At 36.4% G+C, this 16,335-nt stretch overlaps 1 protein-coding gene across 1 annotated transcript in view; it reads left to right on the top strand.

The window, feature by feature from the left end:
* Nucleotides 1–234: 234 nt before the first annotated feature.
* The window catches only part of UNC13C (unc-13 homolog C), a 386,872-nt gene continuing 370,771 nt past the window's right edge, over nucleotides 235–16,335 (top strand). The window contains exon 1 of the mRNA XM_074236225.1: nucleotides 235–451. Coding sequence (XP_074092326.1) covers nucleotides 235–451 — 217 coding nt within the window. The remainder of the gene's footprint in view (nucleotides 452–16,335) is intronic.

Below are 16,335 nucleotides of genomic sequence, written 5' to 3'. Positions count from 1 at the left end.
GAGAATAAGAGAGTGCGAGTTTATCCTTTTCTAGTCATCGGTATGTGTAAGACTCATGTATAAGTATAAACTCTTTCAGAGCAATGGTTCTGAGGAAAAGTTGGGAAATTGGTTTGTTTTAATGATGGGTGGTTTTTTTTTGGATATCTCTGTGCAATATTATTTTGCAAATTTACCCCAAAAGACTGACTTTTTTTCCTTGTGTGTTTTCTTTTTTCTCCCATTCAACAGAAAATGCATGTCTTCAAAAAGACCCTACAGGCATTGATCTACCCAATGTCATCTACCACTCCTCATAATTTTGAGGTCTGGACAGCTACAGCCCCAACCTACTGTTATGAATGTGAAGGTCTTCTGTGGGGGATAGCAAGGCAAGGCATGAAGTGTATGGAATGTGGTGTCAAATGTCATGAAAAGTGTCAGGACCTTCTAAATGCTGACTGTTTGCAAAGTGAGTATTCAGTCATCCCTCTTCTATGTTGAAACAATATGGTGCCTGTGTGGTTTCCTGGAAAAGCTTTAGCCACCACCAAGTTAAACAACCACCAAGGAGTGATGTGGCACTGTCCATGAGGTCTCCAGTTGTTTTGATGTTGTCTTTCCCACAGAAGGGAAAGTCATAATTAGGGTGAGATAATCCAGTGTCTGCCCCATGCTGCTAGGACTGGACACTGGTATTTCTTCAAAAGATGCAAACAGTTGAAACCATTGAATTTTTTACCTGGCCTGTCCCTGGCCTTGCCCTGCTTCCTCCTCTTTAAAGAAGCCTCCTTAGCAGCAGCCTTACACTGTCTCCCCTAATCTACTGTATATCTCCCTCTCCCTTCTTCCCTCTCTCTGTATGCCTGTCTGTCTCTCAGACTCTCAGAATATAGGGGTTTCTACACAGTGTTCTCCTTCTCTCGATTTTCAGAGTCTCCCCACCACCAACTAATTTTGTTCTTAAAAGCTGATTTGAAGGTTCACCTCTTCTGAGCACCAAAACCATATTCATGGTTCTGATGGTTCTGTTATTGATTTGGATTTTATAACAGAAGAAGGTGTCATAACATGAAGAGTAGTTATAAAGAATTGGGTTTCATTTCAATGAAATAAGTAATTTTTTTAATTTAATTTTTTTTTAGTTTTTGCAACGCAATGGGGTTAAGTGGCTTGCCTAAGGCCACACAGCTAGGTAATTATTAAGTGTCAGAGGCTGGATTTGAACTCAGGTACTCCTGACTCCAGGGCCAATGCTCCATCTACTGCGTCACCTAGCCGCCCTGAAATAAATAATCTTAAACCAAAGTGACCCTGGAAGCAACTGTTCAGCCATATGCTGTCACTGAAACTGGCACTTAGGGAGATATTTAAATATATAGCATTTATCTATTTTAGACTTTTTCTCCGCCAAAATATATCAACCTCCTTTATGTCCTGTTAACCCAATAACCCTATGAGAGAGTGGATTGGTAGGTGGCATCTACAATCCATTGTCAGTAGTCAAGTTGTTTCTGTGCAATTTTGGTTTCATAAATGCTTGCCCAAGCTTCCCAGTTTGAAACAAAGGAGTAGTTTCCACAAGGTCTCACCTGGCAGCTAGAGCACTGCCGTGGCTTTCTCCTCCAGTGATGCATGAGGACCTGCTGTGGCCTCTTCTAACAGATTATCCTGAATTGTGTACTCAAGAGCATTCATGCAGCACTCCCTTTGCCTTAGTTAACCTCTGTCCAACTGCTAAACCACCACAATCCTGCTCTATGAAAGGCATTTTTTTAACTTTCTGATGAATTGCTCAATTCCATCTGTAGGCAAAATAAAAGGATCTTTCTAATCTAAAGCTCACATAAAACTAATTCCAGGATCCTTTGTTTAAATGCTGATATGTACTCACAAATCATACTTAACTTGACCCATCTGCTCATTACATGTTTCTTTTCTGTTTATGTGGACTGTCCAACACAGGGATTGGGTGAACTGAGCATATTCTTTTGTCAAAAACACAGAGAAATGTCAAAGGGAAGATTAAATCAGAGATACTGCCAGCACTTGTCATAATCTCAGCCATATACTTTCCCCAACCTTTATACCTGATTAAAACTCTTTCTGCATGATCACACAAAAGCCATGTTAATGGTAACAAATACATATGAATATATTTTCAGTTAAAGAAATAGTATTGTTCTTTAGAAAAATCTGCCATTTGGAGTATCAACTTAAAAAGGAAACAAAGCCTCTTTACAATTAATGTTACTCATCCAATTTATTTGCAGGAACACAGATGCAATTAAAATCTAATCTACTGTATAAAATGATTAATTATATTTGGTAGTTCTAAGAAATATTCCAATCAGAATGGTAGGGTGGGGTTAAGTCAGTAGAGGAGAAAAAATGTATTTGTAGCATATAATAAATGACTAGTGTCCTTAGAGAAAGATGGTGAAGATCACACATAAATAATTAGCTCTCTTCCCTTTGTTCTTGCATGTACAATAGATAATGTACTGCTCATTAAATATCAAAAAGCTCTGCATATTATCCTAATATTCACTATTTATAAATTGATGATATTTTATATTAGCTTAATAAATTGGGCAATTTATTAAAAGACTGTCTTGAATGAGCTCAGAATATTTGAGGATGATGAAATTTCATGTTTAAATGCATTTATGTAACTCAAGAATAAAAGAGAAAAATGCTATAAGGAGGCCTGGACTGAAAGTCTCAATTTTCACTTTTCCACTAGTCTGTTATGACTCAATCCTTGGTAAACCATTGTCTTTCTCTGCTTGAGTTTCCTCATCTAGTAAACAGGAACAAAATATATTCCCTTTTTCTCTTATAGGAAATGATAAGAATAAAAAAGAATATTTGTAATAAAAAATTTAATTACATATATTTGCACATAAACATACATTTATCTAAAGAGTTAAGTGAGAGAAGAGATGGATCAAATGTGTGAGAGAAAAATGAATGCTTTTGGTTTGTATATATTTATATGTATGTATATTTGTATGCACATTGGATGGATGCATGCATATATATATGTGTGCATATATATATGTACATATATATATTTTATATCTGTCTATACACACACACACACACACACACACACACACACACACATGCATGGATGTAGTGAGCACCTAGATGGTGAAGTGGATAGAGCACTGGGCCTGAAGCCTGAAGTCAAGAGGAACTGATTTTACATTTAACCTTAGGGACCAGCTATGTGACTCTGGGCAAGTTCCTTAACTCTGCCTATTTTCTCATCAGTAAAAAACAAGCAAAAAAAAAAAAACCTGGATAAGGAGATTGCAAACCACCACCCCAGCATTTTTGCCAAGAAATCCCCAGATGAGTCGCAAAGAATTGAATACAACTGAAATGAATGAGTGACAAATAGCACATGTGTGCCTATATACATGCATACATACACACATACATGTATATATATGTATCTATGCACATTTTCCCCTTTGTTTTCCATATACCCTTTATAAGCAGTTTTGTCTCACTAAATAACAAAAAGCAATGAAGGGGAAAAAACTAGACTGAAGACATTTTCTTGTGAAACTCAGTTATGTCATTTCTTCCCAAGGATACTTGTAGCCAAAAACCAAAAGAGTTACAGATAGATATAGAGAAACAGATATGTCACAAAGTCATGTAAATTTAATCTCCCCAGTGACAATGAATCTAAAACCTTGGAACCTAAAGTTGATAATCAAGTGTAACATGGAAAAGTAACTGAACCTAATTGAATTCATATTAGAGAAATATTTTCTGGAAGGACATAAGGTGCTTAAAGCTACTGGAGAGCCATTTTTCAAATTATTTCAAAGAATGAAACAAAAGAACAGCATCACAGATGATTTTTATTAAAAGTCCTACCCCTCAGACAATCAAAAATAGACCAGAAATTATCAGTTCACATATCCGCTTCTTATCTCCATAAAAATCTTTATTAGAAAGGTCTGTACATATAAGAAGATATTCTTAAGTAATACAGTTTAGGGAACAGATTTCCCTAGATGATTTCAGACAGCAGATGGAAAATCTCAAAAGGATATCTCCACAATTTCAATCAGTTAATAAACATTTATCAAATACTTAATATGTATTAGGCACTGTATTAAGTACTGAGGATAAAAAGAAAGGTAAAAATCATTCCTTTCTTCTCAAGGAGCTTACAGTCTAATAGAGGAGACAACATGTAATCAAATACATACATAAATAGTTGTAGATAAATTAAACATAATCAACAAAGGGAGGGCACTAGAATTAAGGGAGACAAGAAAAGTCTTCCTGTAGAAGGTCAAGTTTTAGATGAGTTTTGAAGGAAGCCTGGAAGCGTAGAAGGAAGAAAAGAAGAGGAAAAGACTGCATGGGGGACAGCCAATGAGAATGCCTAGAGTCAAAAGATGGAGTATTTTGTTGAAGAAAAGCAACAAAGCCAGGATCACTGGATCACAGAGTTAATGGTAGTGGAGTGGGGGTGGGGGGCTGTTTAAGGTAAAAGAAGATTGAAAATTAGGGAGGATAGAGGTCACAAAAGACTTTGAATGCCCCAAATTTACTTATTTATTCTTGGTGATAATAGTGAGCCATTGGAATTTATTGAGAAAGGGGGGTAGCATGATCATACCTGTATTTAGGAAGATGTTTGACTGAAGAATTGTAGATGAACTGGAGTGAAGAGAGACTTGTCCAGATGGGAAATAGAACCTCTCAGAGAGTAGCAGCAGTGTCAGGAAAAAGAGTATATAAGATTTATTACAAAAGTAAACTGAGCAGTTTGGCTAATTTATTTGGCAATAAATTAGCTATGGAATAAGAGAGAGAGCAAGGTGGGAAGAATGAAGCCTAGGTAATCAGTCTGGGTGGCTGGTAGGATTGGTGGGGTTCTCAATAATAATAGAAGAGTTAGGAAGAAGTTGTGGTTTAGAGGGAAAGATAAAGATAATCAAGTTTGAAATATTTAACAGTTGGACATTTTGGACTGGAGATCAGAAGAGAAGTTGGGGTTAATAAGAATCATGGAAATTATCAGTGCTGAGATAATTATTGAATCCATTGGACCTAATGAAATTCCCAAGTGAAATAGTATAGAGAAAGAAAAGTAGAGACCACAGGATAAAAGCTCTGTGGGATACCTATCACTAATGGATGTCACCTGGATGAACAAACACCAAAGGATAATGTGTAGATTCAGGTAGGATGAGAACCAGGAGAGAGTAAAACCTAGAAAGAAAAGAGAGTATCAAGGAGAAAAATGATCAACAATGACAAAGGCTACAAAGTTGTGAGAAATCATTAGGATTAAGAAAATGTCAATCTGTTTGGCAGATAAAGGATCATTTTTTTTGCAGTAAGTAGTTTCAGCAGAATGGTGAGATTAATATCCATTCTGTAGAATCTTAAAAGTGAGTGAGAGGAAAGGACACAGACATAATCGATTCAAAGCATCCTTCTCAGGGGCTCAGCAACAAAAGCAAAGTGAACTTTTTGTGTTGACATTTGTCTAATATTTGTCTAATGACATAAAGAAATTCTAGTGAGATCAAAAAGGAATGGTCAAATGGATGGTGGGGGAATCTAGAAAATGTCAAGAACAGATGGAGCGACAGCTGATGAAGCTGGATAGATCAAAGTTCTTATAGAAACACTTCATTACTGTGACATGCTTAATAATAAGGGTTCTCATAGCAAGAATGGTCACTAGGATCCCAAACTTCTTGAATTCATTATTCCATGAGTCATCTACCAGCTCAGAATGTTAGAATAGTTAGAAATACTGATATTCAATTATTTCAGTTGTGTCTGACTTTGTGACACCATTTGGGGTTTTTTAGTCAAGGATTCTAGAGTAGTTTGATAGTTCCTTCTTCACCTCATTTTACAAATGAGGAAACTGATGCAAACATGTGTCTTGTCCAGGGTCATACAGCTTGTATGTGTCTGAGATTAGATTTGAACTCAGAAAGATGAGTCTTCCTTACTGAAGGGTCAGCATTCAATTCACTGCACCACACACACACACACACACACACACACACACACACACACAGACACAAATTAGAATTTCAGTTCAATGAAGTTAAGAAGACCTGGGTTTATATACCTGCCTGTACTGTTTCTTCACCTGTAAAATGAGAGAATTGGTCTAGATAATATCTAAGTTACCTTTCAATTCTAAATCAATGCTCTTATGGATAGAATTAACAGAGGGGCAATATTTTATCTAAAATAGAAATAGGCTCAAGAAACCAGGAATCACAACTCCATCTAAGAAGGTGGTATATTAGAGCTAAGGTTAAGCTTGTAAATATTTGTCATGAAACAAGTGTTTTTATTTTGTTAGCCAAAAGAAATTAATTTTTTACCATATGAATTTTTCTTGTTGGTATTTGTGCATTTTTATATCCAGTCATATATGACCCTATCCTCAAGTATGTTCTAAAGTCCCTTCAGCTAAATAGCTTCTTCATAAAGTAGATGATTCCACATGACAACAAGCAACTTCCTTTTCAGAAATTCTGTTATTTATAGGATCATATTGTTTAATTGAATACAAAGGGAATCCATTTTTCTTAATATTTAAACTAGGAGAGGGGTTAATTTTGTGATTACCAAACAAATGATGGAGATGGTAAATGCTACTGGAAATCAGAGGAAGGAGGAATCATTTTCTGGAATCAGGGTAGACCTAGGTAGGACTTGAACTGAACCTTGAAGGAAAGGTAGAGTTCAGATTAATACTCTGAGGAATAGTGAATGTGTCCTCTGCAGGAAGAACAAAAGTTCACAAGTAAAATGGACACAGCCTTCTCTGGAGAATATTATAATAGTTGACGTGGAGTGGGGATTTGGTTGGTTGATGTAGTCCTCTTGATACAGGAGGGGGAGAATGTAATGATGGTAATAGTAGCAGGAGCAGCAAGAGAGTCAAAAGATTTTTGGGTTCTTGAATCATGAATTTGAAACATAGATCTGAATGACCTTCAGATGCCATCAAGTCCAACTGCCTCATTTTACAGACCCCAGATAAGGAATATGAGAAGATTAAGTAACTAATCATAAAGTCACCATATTAGTAAGTGTTTGAGGCAGGATTTGAACCCAAGTGTTCCAAACTACAGGTCTACATTTTTGCTCCACTACTCAGCTCCTCTTAAGTCAAATATCTTTAATATAATATTCCTTGGTACCACTGTTTGGAAAAGTATAATGAGCTAGATAGGACATACTTTAATACATACTTTAATATATTATAATTATTTATTATGATTATATTATAATTTAAAGAGTAATAAATATGAGTTAATATATATTTAACATATATAAAAAATAATAACAGTAATGTAAGAATAGCAGAAACAAGTCACCACAACAATAAAAATATGAATAGTGATAAGCAACATGATGTAGTAAATAGAAGACCCATCTCAGAGTAAGAAAAGCAGTTTCAAATCCTTCCTCTGAAATATCATATCTATTAAATAGTCACTGAATACCCCTCCCCCAGGACACCCAGAAATCACTGTTTTTTGGTTGCCCATGAATGACTGATCTGCATCAGTAGAAATTCCATCCTAGGAAATCCTTACATTCAAGAATCACAAATCCAGCCAAAAAAACCAAACTGAATGAAAATGTCTCTTGTAAATAGCATGTTGAGATTCAAAAGCTCTTTCCAAATAGCAGTCCCATGAGGTGGGCTACCCCCAGTTTAAAGATGGAAAGCTTGAAATTCTTGGAAACAAACTGACAGATTCAGTGCCACTTGGCAGATCTGGGGCTCAGCCTAAGATTTCTAGGGACCTCATAATCTTCTTCCTCCACACCTTATTGCCACTTAGTACACCTATGCAAAATGGCCATCTGCTTCATTAAAGACATTTTGGCAAATAGGATGAAAAAGAAAATAATGTTATTTATATAGCAATTATTCTGTTAGAAATGGTTCTAAGCAATTTACAATAATAATCTCATTTGATTCTCGCAGCCCTGGGAGGTAGGTGCTATAATTATCTACATTTTACAGATGAGGAAACTGAGGCAAATAGAGATTAAATGATTTGACCATTATTACCTGCCTAGTAAATATCTGAGACCAGATTTGAACTTGGCTCTTCCTGACTCTAGTACCAATACTATCTACTGTTCCACCTAGCTGCCTATAGAATGTTTAAGAAAAATAGAAAAGAATGTGTGACTTAAATAAACCAGTTTGCTTGGAGACATTTCCTTGACCTGGAGCTCAGAATTGTATAATCAGTGAAGCAGTCTCTATGGTTTTTCTGGAGTCTGACTTCAGGATGGACACAGGTTGCCACAGCTGTTTATTTTGTGACAATCTATTCATTGTTAAGATTCTGGGGGAATCAACAGTGAAGGTGGTCTTCCTGTTTCATAATATACCATTTTCTATCATATAAACAAGGTCAATGAGGGAAGCAGGGAAAGACCAAAATTGAATTTAAATTAGAATCTTAAAAGGTCTTTGAAGAGAGGTTTAACTAAAATACCTTTTGATAGTTTCCCTGATAACTGATTTTGTCATCACTTCACCTATGGTATTTTCAAAAATAATTTTTAAAAAGAAACCACATTCAACACTTTCATTTGACCATTCAAAGCCTAATGTGGCATGTTTCCTTCTTGATAGGATTGTTTCTCCCCTGTTTCTCCCCCACACTTTTAAAATAGTTGTAGATAATTTCAATAGAGTTAAGTTCTGTGAATGGAGGGCCAGACCTGGAGTCAGGGATTCATTTTGTTGAGTTCAAATCTGGTCTCAAATACTAGCTGTGTGACCCTGGGCAAGTCACTTAACCCTGTTTGCCTTAGGATCCTCAAAGGAAATGGGGAGCCTTCCAATATCTCTGCTAAGGAAACCTTAAATGTGGTCACAAAGAGTCAGATATAACTGAAACATGACTGAACATCAAAAAATAATTTCAAAAATATTTCTTAAAAATAAAGTCAAAGCATACTTCATGGCAGGGGATCTAATTACTATTAAATGTAATTTTTTAAAAAAGGAAATGGATTTTATCAGATGATATGATACACCCAAGAGCGTCATGGGTTACCCTGTTATCCAGTCCTGCATTTATTCATTCATTCATGCTTGCATTGTTTTGAGTTCACACATGCATAATGAATGCATCCATCCAGCTAAATTGTATTAAGCATCCCCTTAGTGCAAAGCTAATAGTACTGCTTGCTGAGGGGTTCAAATATGTGTAAGACATGGTTTCTATAATCACAAATCCATGGATATAATGGAGGGGAGAGTAAGATAAAGTAAATAAATAAACAATTCTGAACTGTTTACTTGGTATCACTACTCTAGATAGTGTTCTCCCTGAGGAAGAGAATGAAGCATAGACAGTAAGAGTTAAAGGGGACTCAGATTTCATCTGGCATTCTCTTGTTTACAGGCAGCAGGGAGGTGTCATATCTCAACTAAAAGTGGTCTGAGTTCTCAGTTTCATTTCAAAGCCTTCTTTTGTGCATGGTAATTGCTGTTCAGAAAAAATTGTAGGATTGAAAAGGGAACATGAATGAAAATGACAGTGTGGCTGACATCCCTATAATCTGTCAGTTAAGTAGTATTGGTGTTTATATTTCACTGCTTCAGAAATGGATACAGGCTTGGAGAAAGTATTGAGCGGATCACAGACCTTATTCCATATTATAAACCTCATCTCCAAGACCTGGACCTACCTAAAAACCAGGACATGTTCTTTCCTGGAAAAATGTGTTGTACTGGATGAAAGTCCTTAGGTCAATTAAGCACTTGTCCTATTCCTAATTATTAATAAAAAGATGAGTAGAATTGAAAAGTGAGATTTAGCTCTGCCAATCAGGGAGAAATCATTTTTCCCCCTTTCTCTTGAAAGTATTTTTATCAAAAACTTGATTTTTTTCGTATCCCTTTTCATTCCTAAAAGAGGAATATGATTTTTTCTTTGCTTTCTAGTGTTTTTTTTAAATATTTTTTTGGAGTGACAATTTGGTTTATTTATTTTATATTGGCTTTTTGTTTGTTTGTTTTTAGGTTTTTGCAAGGCAATGGGGTTAAGTGGCTTGCCCAAGGCCACAAAGCTAGGTAATTATTAAGTGTCTGAGGCTCGATTTGAACTCAGGTACTCCTGACTACGGGACTGATTTCCTATTCACTGTACTATGTAGCTGTCCCTATTTTATATTGTTAAGATAATCTTGTTGTGAGAGTAAACCCAAAATATAGAGAGACCTGAAGAATAATTAGAGAGGGGAAAAAAGGGTACTTCAGTCTATGTTCAGATTTCAATGGCTCTATCTCTGGGATGAGTTTCCTTCTTTACCATAAGTCCACCAGAGAAGTTGCTTCAATATCTTTACCCATCGTTGCTATTACTAACTGTATTATGTCCTCTCTATTCCTCCCCACTTTCATTTATTCTATTTTATTTCTCCTTTCATCCTGTCCCTGCTCAGAAGTGTGTTGTATTTGAGTACCCTCTCCCATGATCTTCCCTCTCTTTTATCACCAGGTCCCTCCTCTGCTCCCCCCATTCCCCCTTATCCCATCCCTTTCCTCTTATTTTTTCTCTAGGGTAAAATAGATTTCTATACCCTATAAAGTATGTAAATTATTTCCTTTCTGAGCCATTTCTGATGAGAATGAAGGCTCACTCATTCTCCCTTGCCTTCCTCCATTCCATTCCATTGTAAAAGCTTTAAGTGAAATATCTTAGCCCCTTCTTCCTCTCCTTTCCCTTCCTCCCAGTATTTTCCTTTATCACCCATTGACTCCATCTTTATAGCATATTATATCATTATATTCAACTCCTTCTTGTGCTTTGTCTATATATACTCCTTCTGACTAAACTTATAAATGAGAAAGTTCATATGAGTTGCCAGTCTCTTCTTCTCCTTCAGGAATACAAACAATTTAACATCATAATTAGTCCTTCTTGTTCACACCCTACACTTCACCTGAGATCAAACTTTCTGTTCAGCTCTGGTTGTTTCAATAGGAAAGTTTGAGAGTTCCCTGTTTCATTGAAAGTTCATCTTTTCCCCTGAAAGAGGATGTTCAGTTTTGCTGCATCATTGATTCTCGGTTGTAAACCAAGATTTTTTTGCCTTCCAGAATATCATATTCCAAGTCCTATGAGCCTTAAATGTAGATGCTGCCAAATTCTGTGTAATCCTGATCATAGAGCCATGGTAGTTGAATTGTTTGTTTCTGGCAGTTTTTAGTATTTTCTCTTTGTCTTGAAAGTTTTGAAATTTGGCTACAATAGTGAATTCCCTCAATTATTATTTTACCCTCTGCTTCTGAGATCTCAGGGCAATTTTGCTATATTATTTCACAAAAAATGAAATCTAGGGTTTTTTTTCTTAGTCATGACTTTCTGGTAGCCCACTAATTTTTGAATTATCTCTTCTGAATCTGTTTTTGAGTTCAGTTGTTTTTTTCCTATGAAGTATTTCACATTTTCTTCTGATTTTTGATTCGTTTAGTACTGTTTTATTGTTTCCTGATTTCTTGTAAATTTATAAGCTTCCTTTAGCTCCATTCTACATTTGAGGGAGTTCATTTCTTCAGAGAGTTTTTTAAATCTTCCTTTTCAGCTGTCCAGTTCTGCTTCTTAAGGCATTCTTCTCCTCATTTGCCTTTTGGGCTGCTTTTATTCTATTTTGCCTAAACAAATATTAACATGCTTTTTTCTTCAGTATTTTTTTTTGTATTTCTTTCACCAAGCTGCTGACTTGGTTCTCATGATGTATCTGCATCTCTCTCAATTCTCCTACCAATTGTTCCTCTACCTCCCTTAAGTGCTTTTCAAAGTCTTTTTTTGAGCTCATCTACAGCCTCAGCTCATTTTCTATTTCTCTTTAGAAGCTTCAACTTTGTCATCTTGAGTGTGTATTTTGATCCTCCATGGAACCAGAGTAATTTTCTATGGTCATATTCTTCTTTTTCTGTTGTTTGCTCATTTCCTCAGCCTCTAAATGATTTATGGTACTTCCAAGGCTTTGGGATGATTTTGGGGATACCCCATAGGGACCTTAATTCTCCAAGGTCTTATGAGTATCTCTGTTTGCTCTCTTGCCTGTGATCTGGTTTATGGATGACCACAGGCCCTCCCCTCTGCTCTGGAGCTGAGAGGAGGGTCCTTGCTCCTCTATGGTAGTATGGGAGCCCAGAGTGCAACCTTGATCTGAGTGTGGATTCACTCAATAGAGTCCTGCCCTAGGGAGAGCAGAGAGAGAGAGAGACCTCTGCAGTCTCCCCTGACCCCCTTACCATCTGTGGGCTGGGAGCTCTGGAAGTGCTGAGTGGCTGTACTGATTCACACTGCATATTTTCACCACAGGGATGCTCTGGGGTCCACACCCTGCTCTGTGCTCACTCTGGTGCAGCAGAGTTCTCTCACCACCCCTTCCAGCTGTCCCTGGTTATCCCTGGGCCAAGAGGTCCCTCTGCCATAGACCCAAGCACACCATGGGCTGTTCCTAGAAGGTTGGATTTGGTTTGCTCCATCCCAGCTTTGCTACAGCTCTTTCCAACCCCTGGTCCTGGTGAAACAGAAGTTCTGTGGAACTTCTAAGTTGCCTTGGGATAGGAAATTGCATCACTCAATTTTTCTGTGGGTTCTGCCCCTCTAAGTCATAATTTGTCAGGTTTTAGAGTTTATTGGGGTGAGAGTTTTCAGTTATTCCTGCCTTCACGCTGCCCTCTTAGCTGTACACTGGAATATGACTTTAAAATAGGAGAATGAGAAAGTAGAAATAAAGTAACTTCCCTTGCAAAATTGCCTGAGTACCTTTGTTTCAGTACTTGTAGTTTCTTAAAATTTTATTTATATCCTCTTACCTCTCTAAGGCTACCTTTCCCCAACTGGAGGAAATAAAACAACAGATCTATAGGAAGGTATGAGGATTCTATGAAAAGAGCGGAAAGGGGGTAGCTAGATGGTGCTAGATAGAGCATTGACCTTGGTGCTGTGTGACCTTAGGCAAGTCACTTAACCCCATTGCTTTAAATGAATAATTTTTTTTTAAAAAGAGGAAAAAGGAAATGATTGGAAGGGAGTCTTCTTCCTTTCCAGAATTGTATTGGATAAAGTAGAAGGTCCAATAGCCTAAAGCAAGATGGGCAATCTATTGTACTCTAATCACATACAATTCTTTCAAGAACAGATTTGAGGCTCTTTGTGCCAAATTTATATGCATAGATATGTAAATATATATATATATACACATATATACACATACATACACACACACACACACACACACTGCTTTGTTGACTCTTGCATTAGTGTGAGTAAAATTCACTATTTAGGATATCAAATCATTTCTTTGATAAAGCTCAAGCCTAGAACTCTTTATGCTGTAAATCCTCTATCAAAATTGTTGATGCTTATTACAGTTCCTAGGTTATTCCATTTGACTCTCTTTTCCTTAGGTGATATTCCCTTTTCAATTCTATTCTAGTCTTTCCTTGCTATTATCTTAACTTTCCCTTTGCTTCTAAAGGGCACATTTAACTAATATAATAAACATATTGTAGATATGTGTTTACTAGAGAAGACTATTGAAATCCTCAGAGCCCACTCTTCAGTTCCTAAGGAATATATGCATTTTAAAAAGAATCTCTTGGAAAGGACAAATAATCCATGATATCAATGTTGGTAAATTTAATCAAATAATATGAATCTGTTAACCAGTGCAAATAAAATTGATATAAAATTTCTTTTACAGCAATTGAAAATTAGGTAGGATGGTGTGTATGTGTGTGTGTGTGTGTGTGTGTGTGTGTGTGTGTGTGTGTATGTGTATGTGTATGTAAACAAACAATATTGGAAAGAACTTATGTAAAAGCCTAGAACATATTTGCTAGCATTAATAAGGAAAAGTGAGGATGCTCATGTATAGAGGCAGAATGCATAGTAAATTCAGAGTTGAGACCTGTTTTCAAATTCTGTCTTTGACTTTAATCATCTGTAGTGCCCTAGAAAAGCTATTTTATCCCTCTGTACCACATGAATAGGTGGTGCGGGTAGAAAGGGTCAATAGGCATATACTGCCTACTATGTAATATGTATTGTGCCATGTGCTTTATAAATATTTATAGTAACCTGGTGAGATAGGTACTATTGTGATCCTCATTTCACAGTTGGAGCCTGAGGCAAACAGTTTCAATGACTTGCCCAGAGTCACAAACTGATTAAGTGTCTGAGGCCAAAGCCTAGGACTATATGTACTTAGTTACCCTTAGGAAATGACCTAGAATTTATCTAGTGTCTCATAGATTGATATATTTATCAGTGAATGAAGTTCTCATCTTGGGATTTTCTCATCTTTTAAACAAGGCAGGGAGGGGGCATGTTTTTGTTCTGTTTGCTAGTTCTCTTCCTTCCACATTCTCAAAACTCAAATCTTTTAAAATGATAATGCCTAGTAATGCAATATAGCATGGTGGAGACAAGGGACCTAAGATTCAAACCTACCTCTGATTCTTACTTCCTGTGTTGTCTTAATTGAATCACTTCATTTTCTGAAGTTTCACTTGTTAGATGAAAAAAAAAAAAAAACTATGATCTGGGCAAATGAAGTGACATGATTAGTGTAGGTAGTAATTAACCAGAAGTAAGATTTTTAACTTGGATCTGCTGATAGTACAACCAATGTTTCATCTTCTGTGCCATGCTGAGTAACTAAATTTTATCTATTATAATAGAAGGTAAGTTTGAAGTGAATTTGAAAGAACAGTCAGTTTGACAGGGGGAAAATAAGACATTTCAGCAAAACTTAGACTAGCAATTCTGATCTTAGAAATTTGGCATCAGGGCAATTTGACTGCAGACATTTAATAATTGACCTCAGACATTTAATAATTGCCTGTGTGATCTTGGGCACATCACTTAATCCCATTGCCCTTTAAATAAGTTAAAAATAAATAAATAAAAATGAAATTTAGCATCATTCTCTATTTGATATTCAGAACCCTTCATAACACAGTCCCCTTACCTTTCCAGTCTTCTTTCACCTCACTTCAATGATTCTAGTCTCCTGGCTATTCCTTGAATATTATACTCCATCTCTTGATTCTGGGTATTTTCTCTGCTGTCCTTCATGCCTAGAATGCTCTCTCTCTCCTCCCCCAGAGTACCATACTCCATGGATTCCTTTAACTACAAACCAAATCCTAACTTTCCATAGGAAGTATCCTTGAGTATAGTCCCTAGTCAATTCTTCCTGGTTATGGCTCTACATTTTTGTAGGGCATACTTGTTCTCTACAAAGTCTTTATTTATCACTTAACCATCCCCTTGTTAATTATTTATCCCATTTAACTTCACATAACACTCATTTTTTCTGTTCTTACCACATTCATAATATTTATACCATTTTCTGTTTGACATATTTTCCCTTTGCTTGTTTGTCAAGTCCTTGAGGGTGGGATCTGTGTCTTGTATAACCTTATAATTGGTCCAGTTCTCAACACTAAGTAAGGCATCAATAATTTTTTATTGTACTTTAACAAATAGGATTGCTTTTCTAGAGCAAGAGAATGAACTCCACTTTAAAAGGGAGAGTAAATTTCATTTGGTGGCTGCCTTCAATTCATTAGTTCTCTTAATGTCACCCAACAATTCTCTCAATTCAACATTCCTTGGACACAGAAGATTTTCTCACCCAGCCATTTCCCACCTTGACAAAGGACCTCCCATTCCCCTTTTAATCTATTCCAGTGAAAATTGGAATCAAATCCTCATTGTAATGTTGAAAATGACTTAGATGACTGCCTTTTAGTTGTACTCATTATATGTGTAACTTCTGAAACTCTAACTCCCCACCCCGAGCTATAATTCTATATGTGTAAACACATAAACACACACACACACACACACACACACACACACACACTCACTTTACCAGATCCACTATTAATATAGTGGAGAAGCTAGATACTAGTTAGATACTATTAGATACTAGACATCAGACCTTGGTTAATTCCCCTAATCTCTTATTCCAGGTCACTCTCTAAAGACTGTTAATTGTATAGATATTGTACAGTTCTGTGTTGGTATGTCTGGGAAATTTCATTATGGCCTTTATCCTTTATCAATGAAATATAACACTCTGCCCCCCCCTTTTAAAAAAGGCAGTGACTGCTCCTCTTCCTGTAGCTCAGAAAAATGTATAACACATGTTTTTAGACCTTAATAAATGCTTTTCATTTATTGCAGTCATTATCTGACTGATATGCTGAGGTAATATCAAACAGGCTCTATTGACTTCTGCTGTTCTAGGAAGACATATGAGATAAAGGCACTGTCA

The sequence above is a fragment of the Macrotis lagotis genome, chromosome 4 (assembly GCF_037893015.1).
Source record: "Macrotis lagotis isolate mMagLag1 chromosome 4, bilby.v1.9.chrom.fasta, whole genome shotgun sequence".
NCBI lineage: Eukaryota > Metazoa > Chordata > Mammalia > Peramelemorphia > Peramelidae > Macrotis > Macrotis lagotis.
This window is presented reverse-complemented; position numbering and strand designations above follow the sequence as displayed.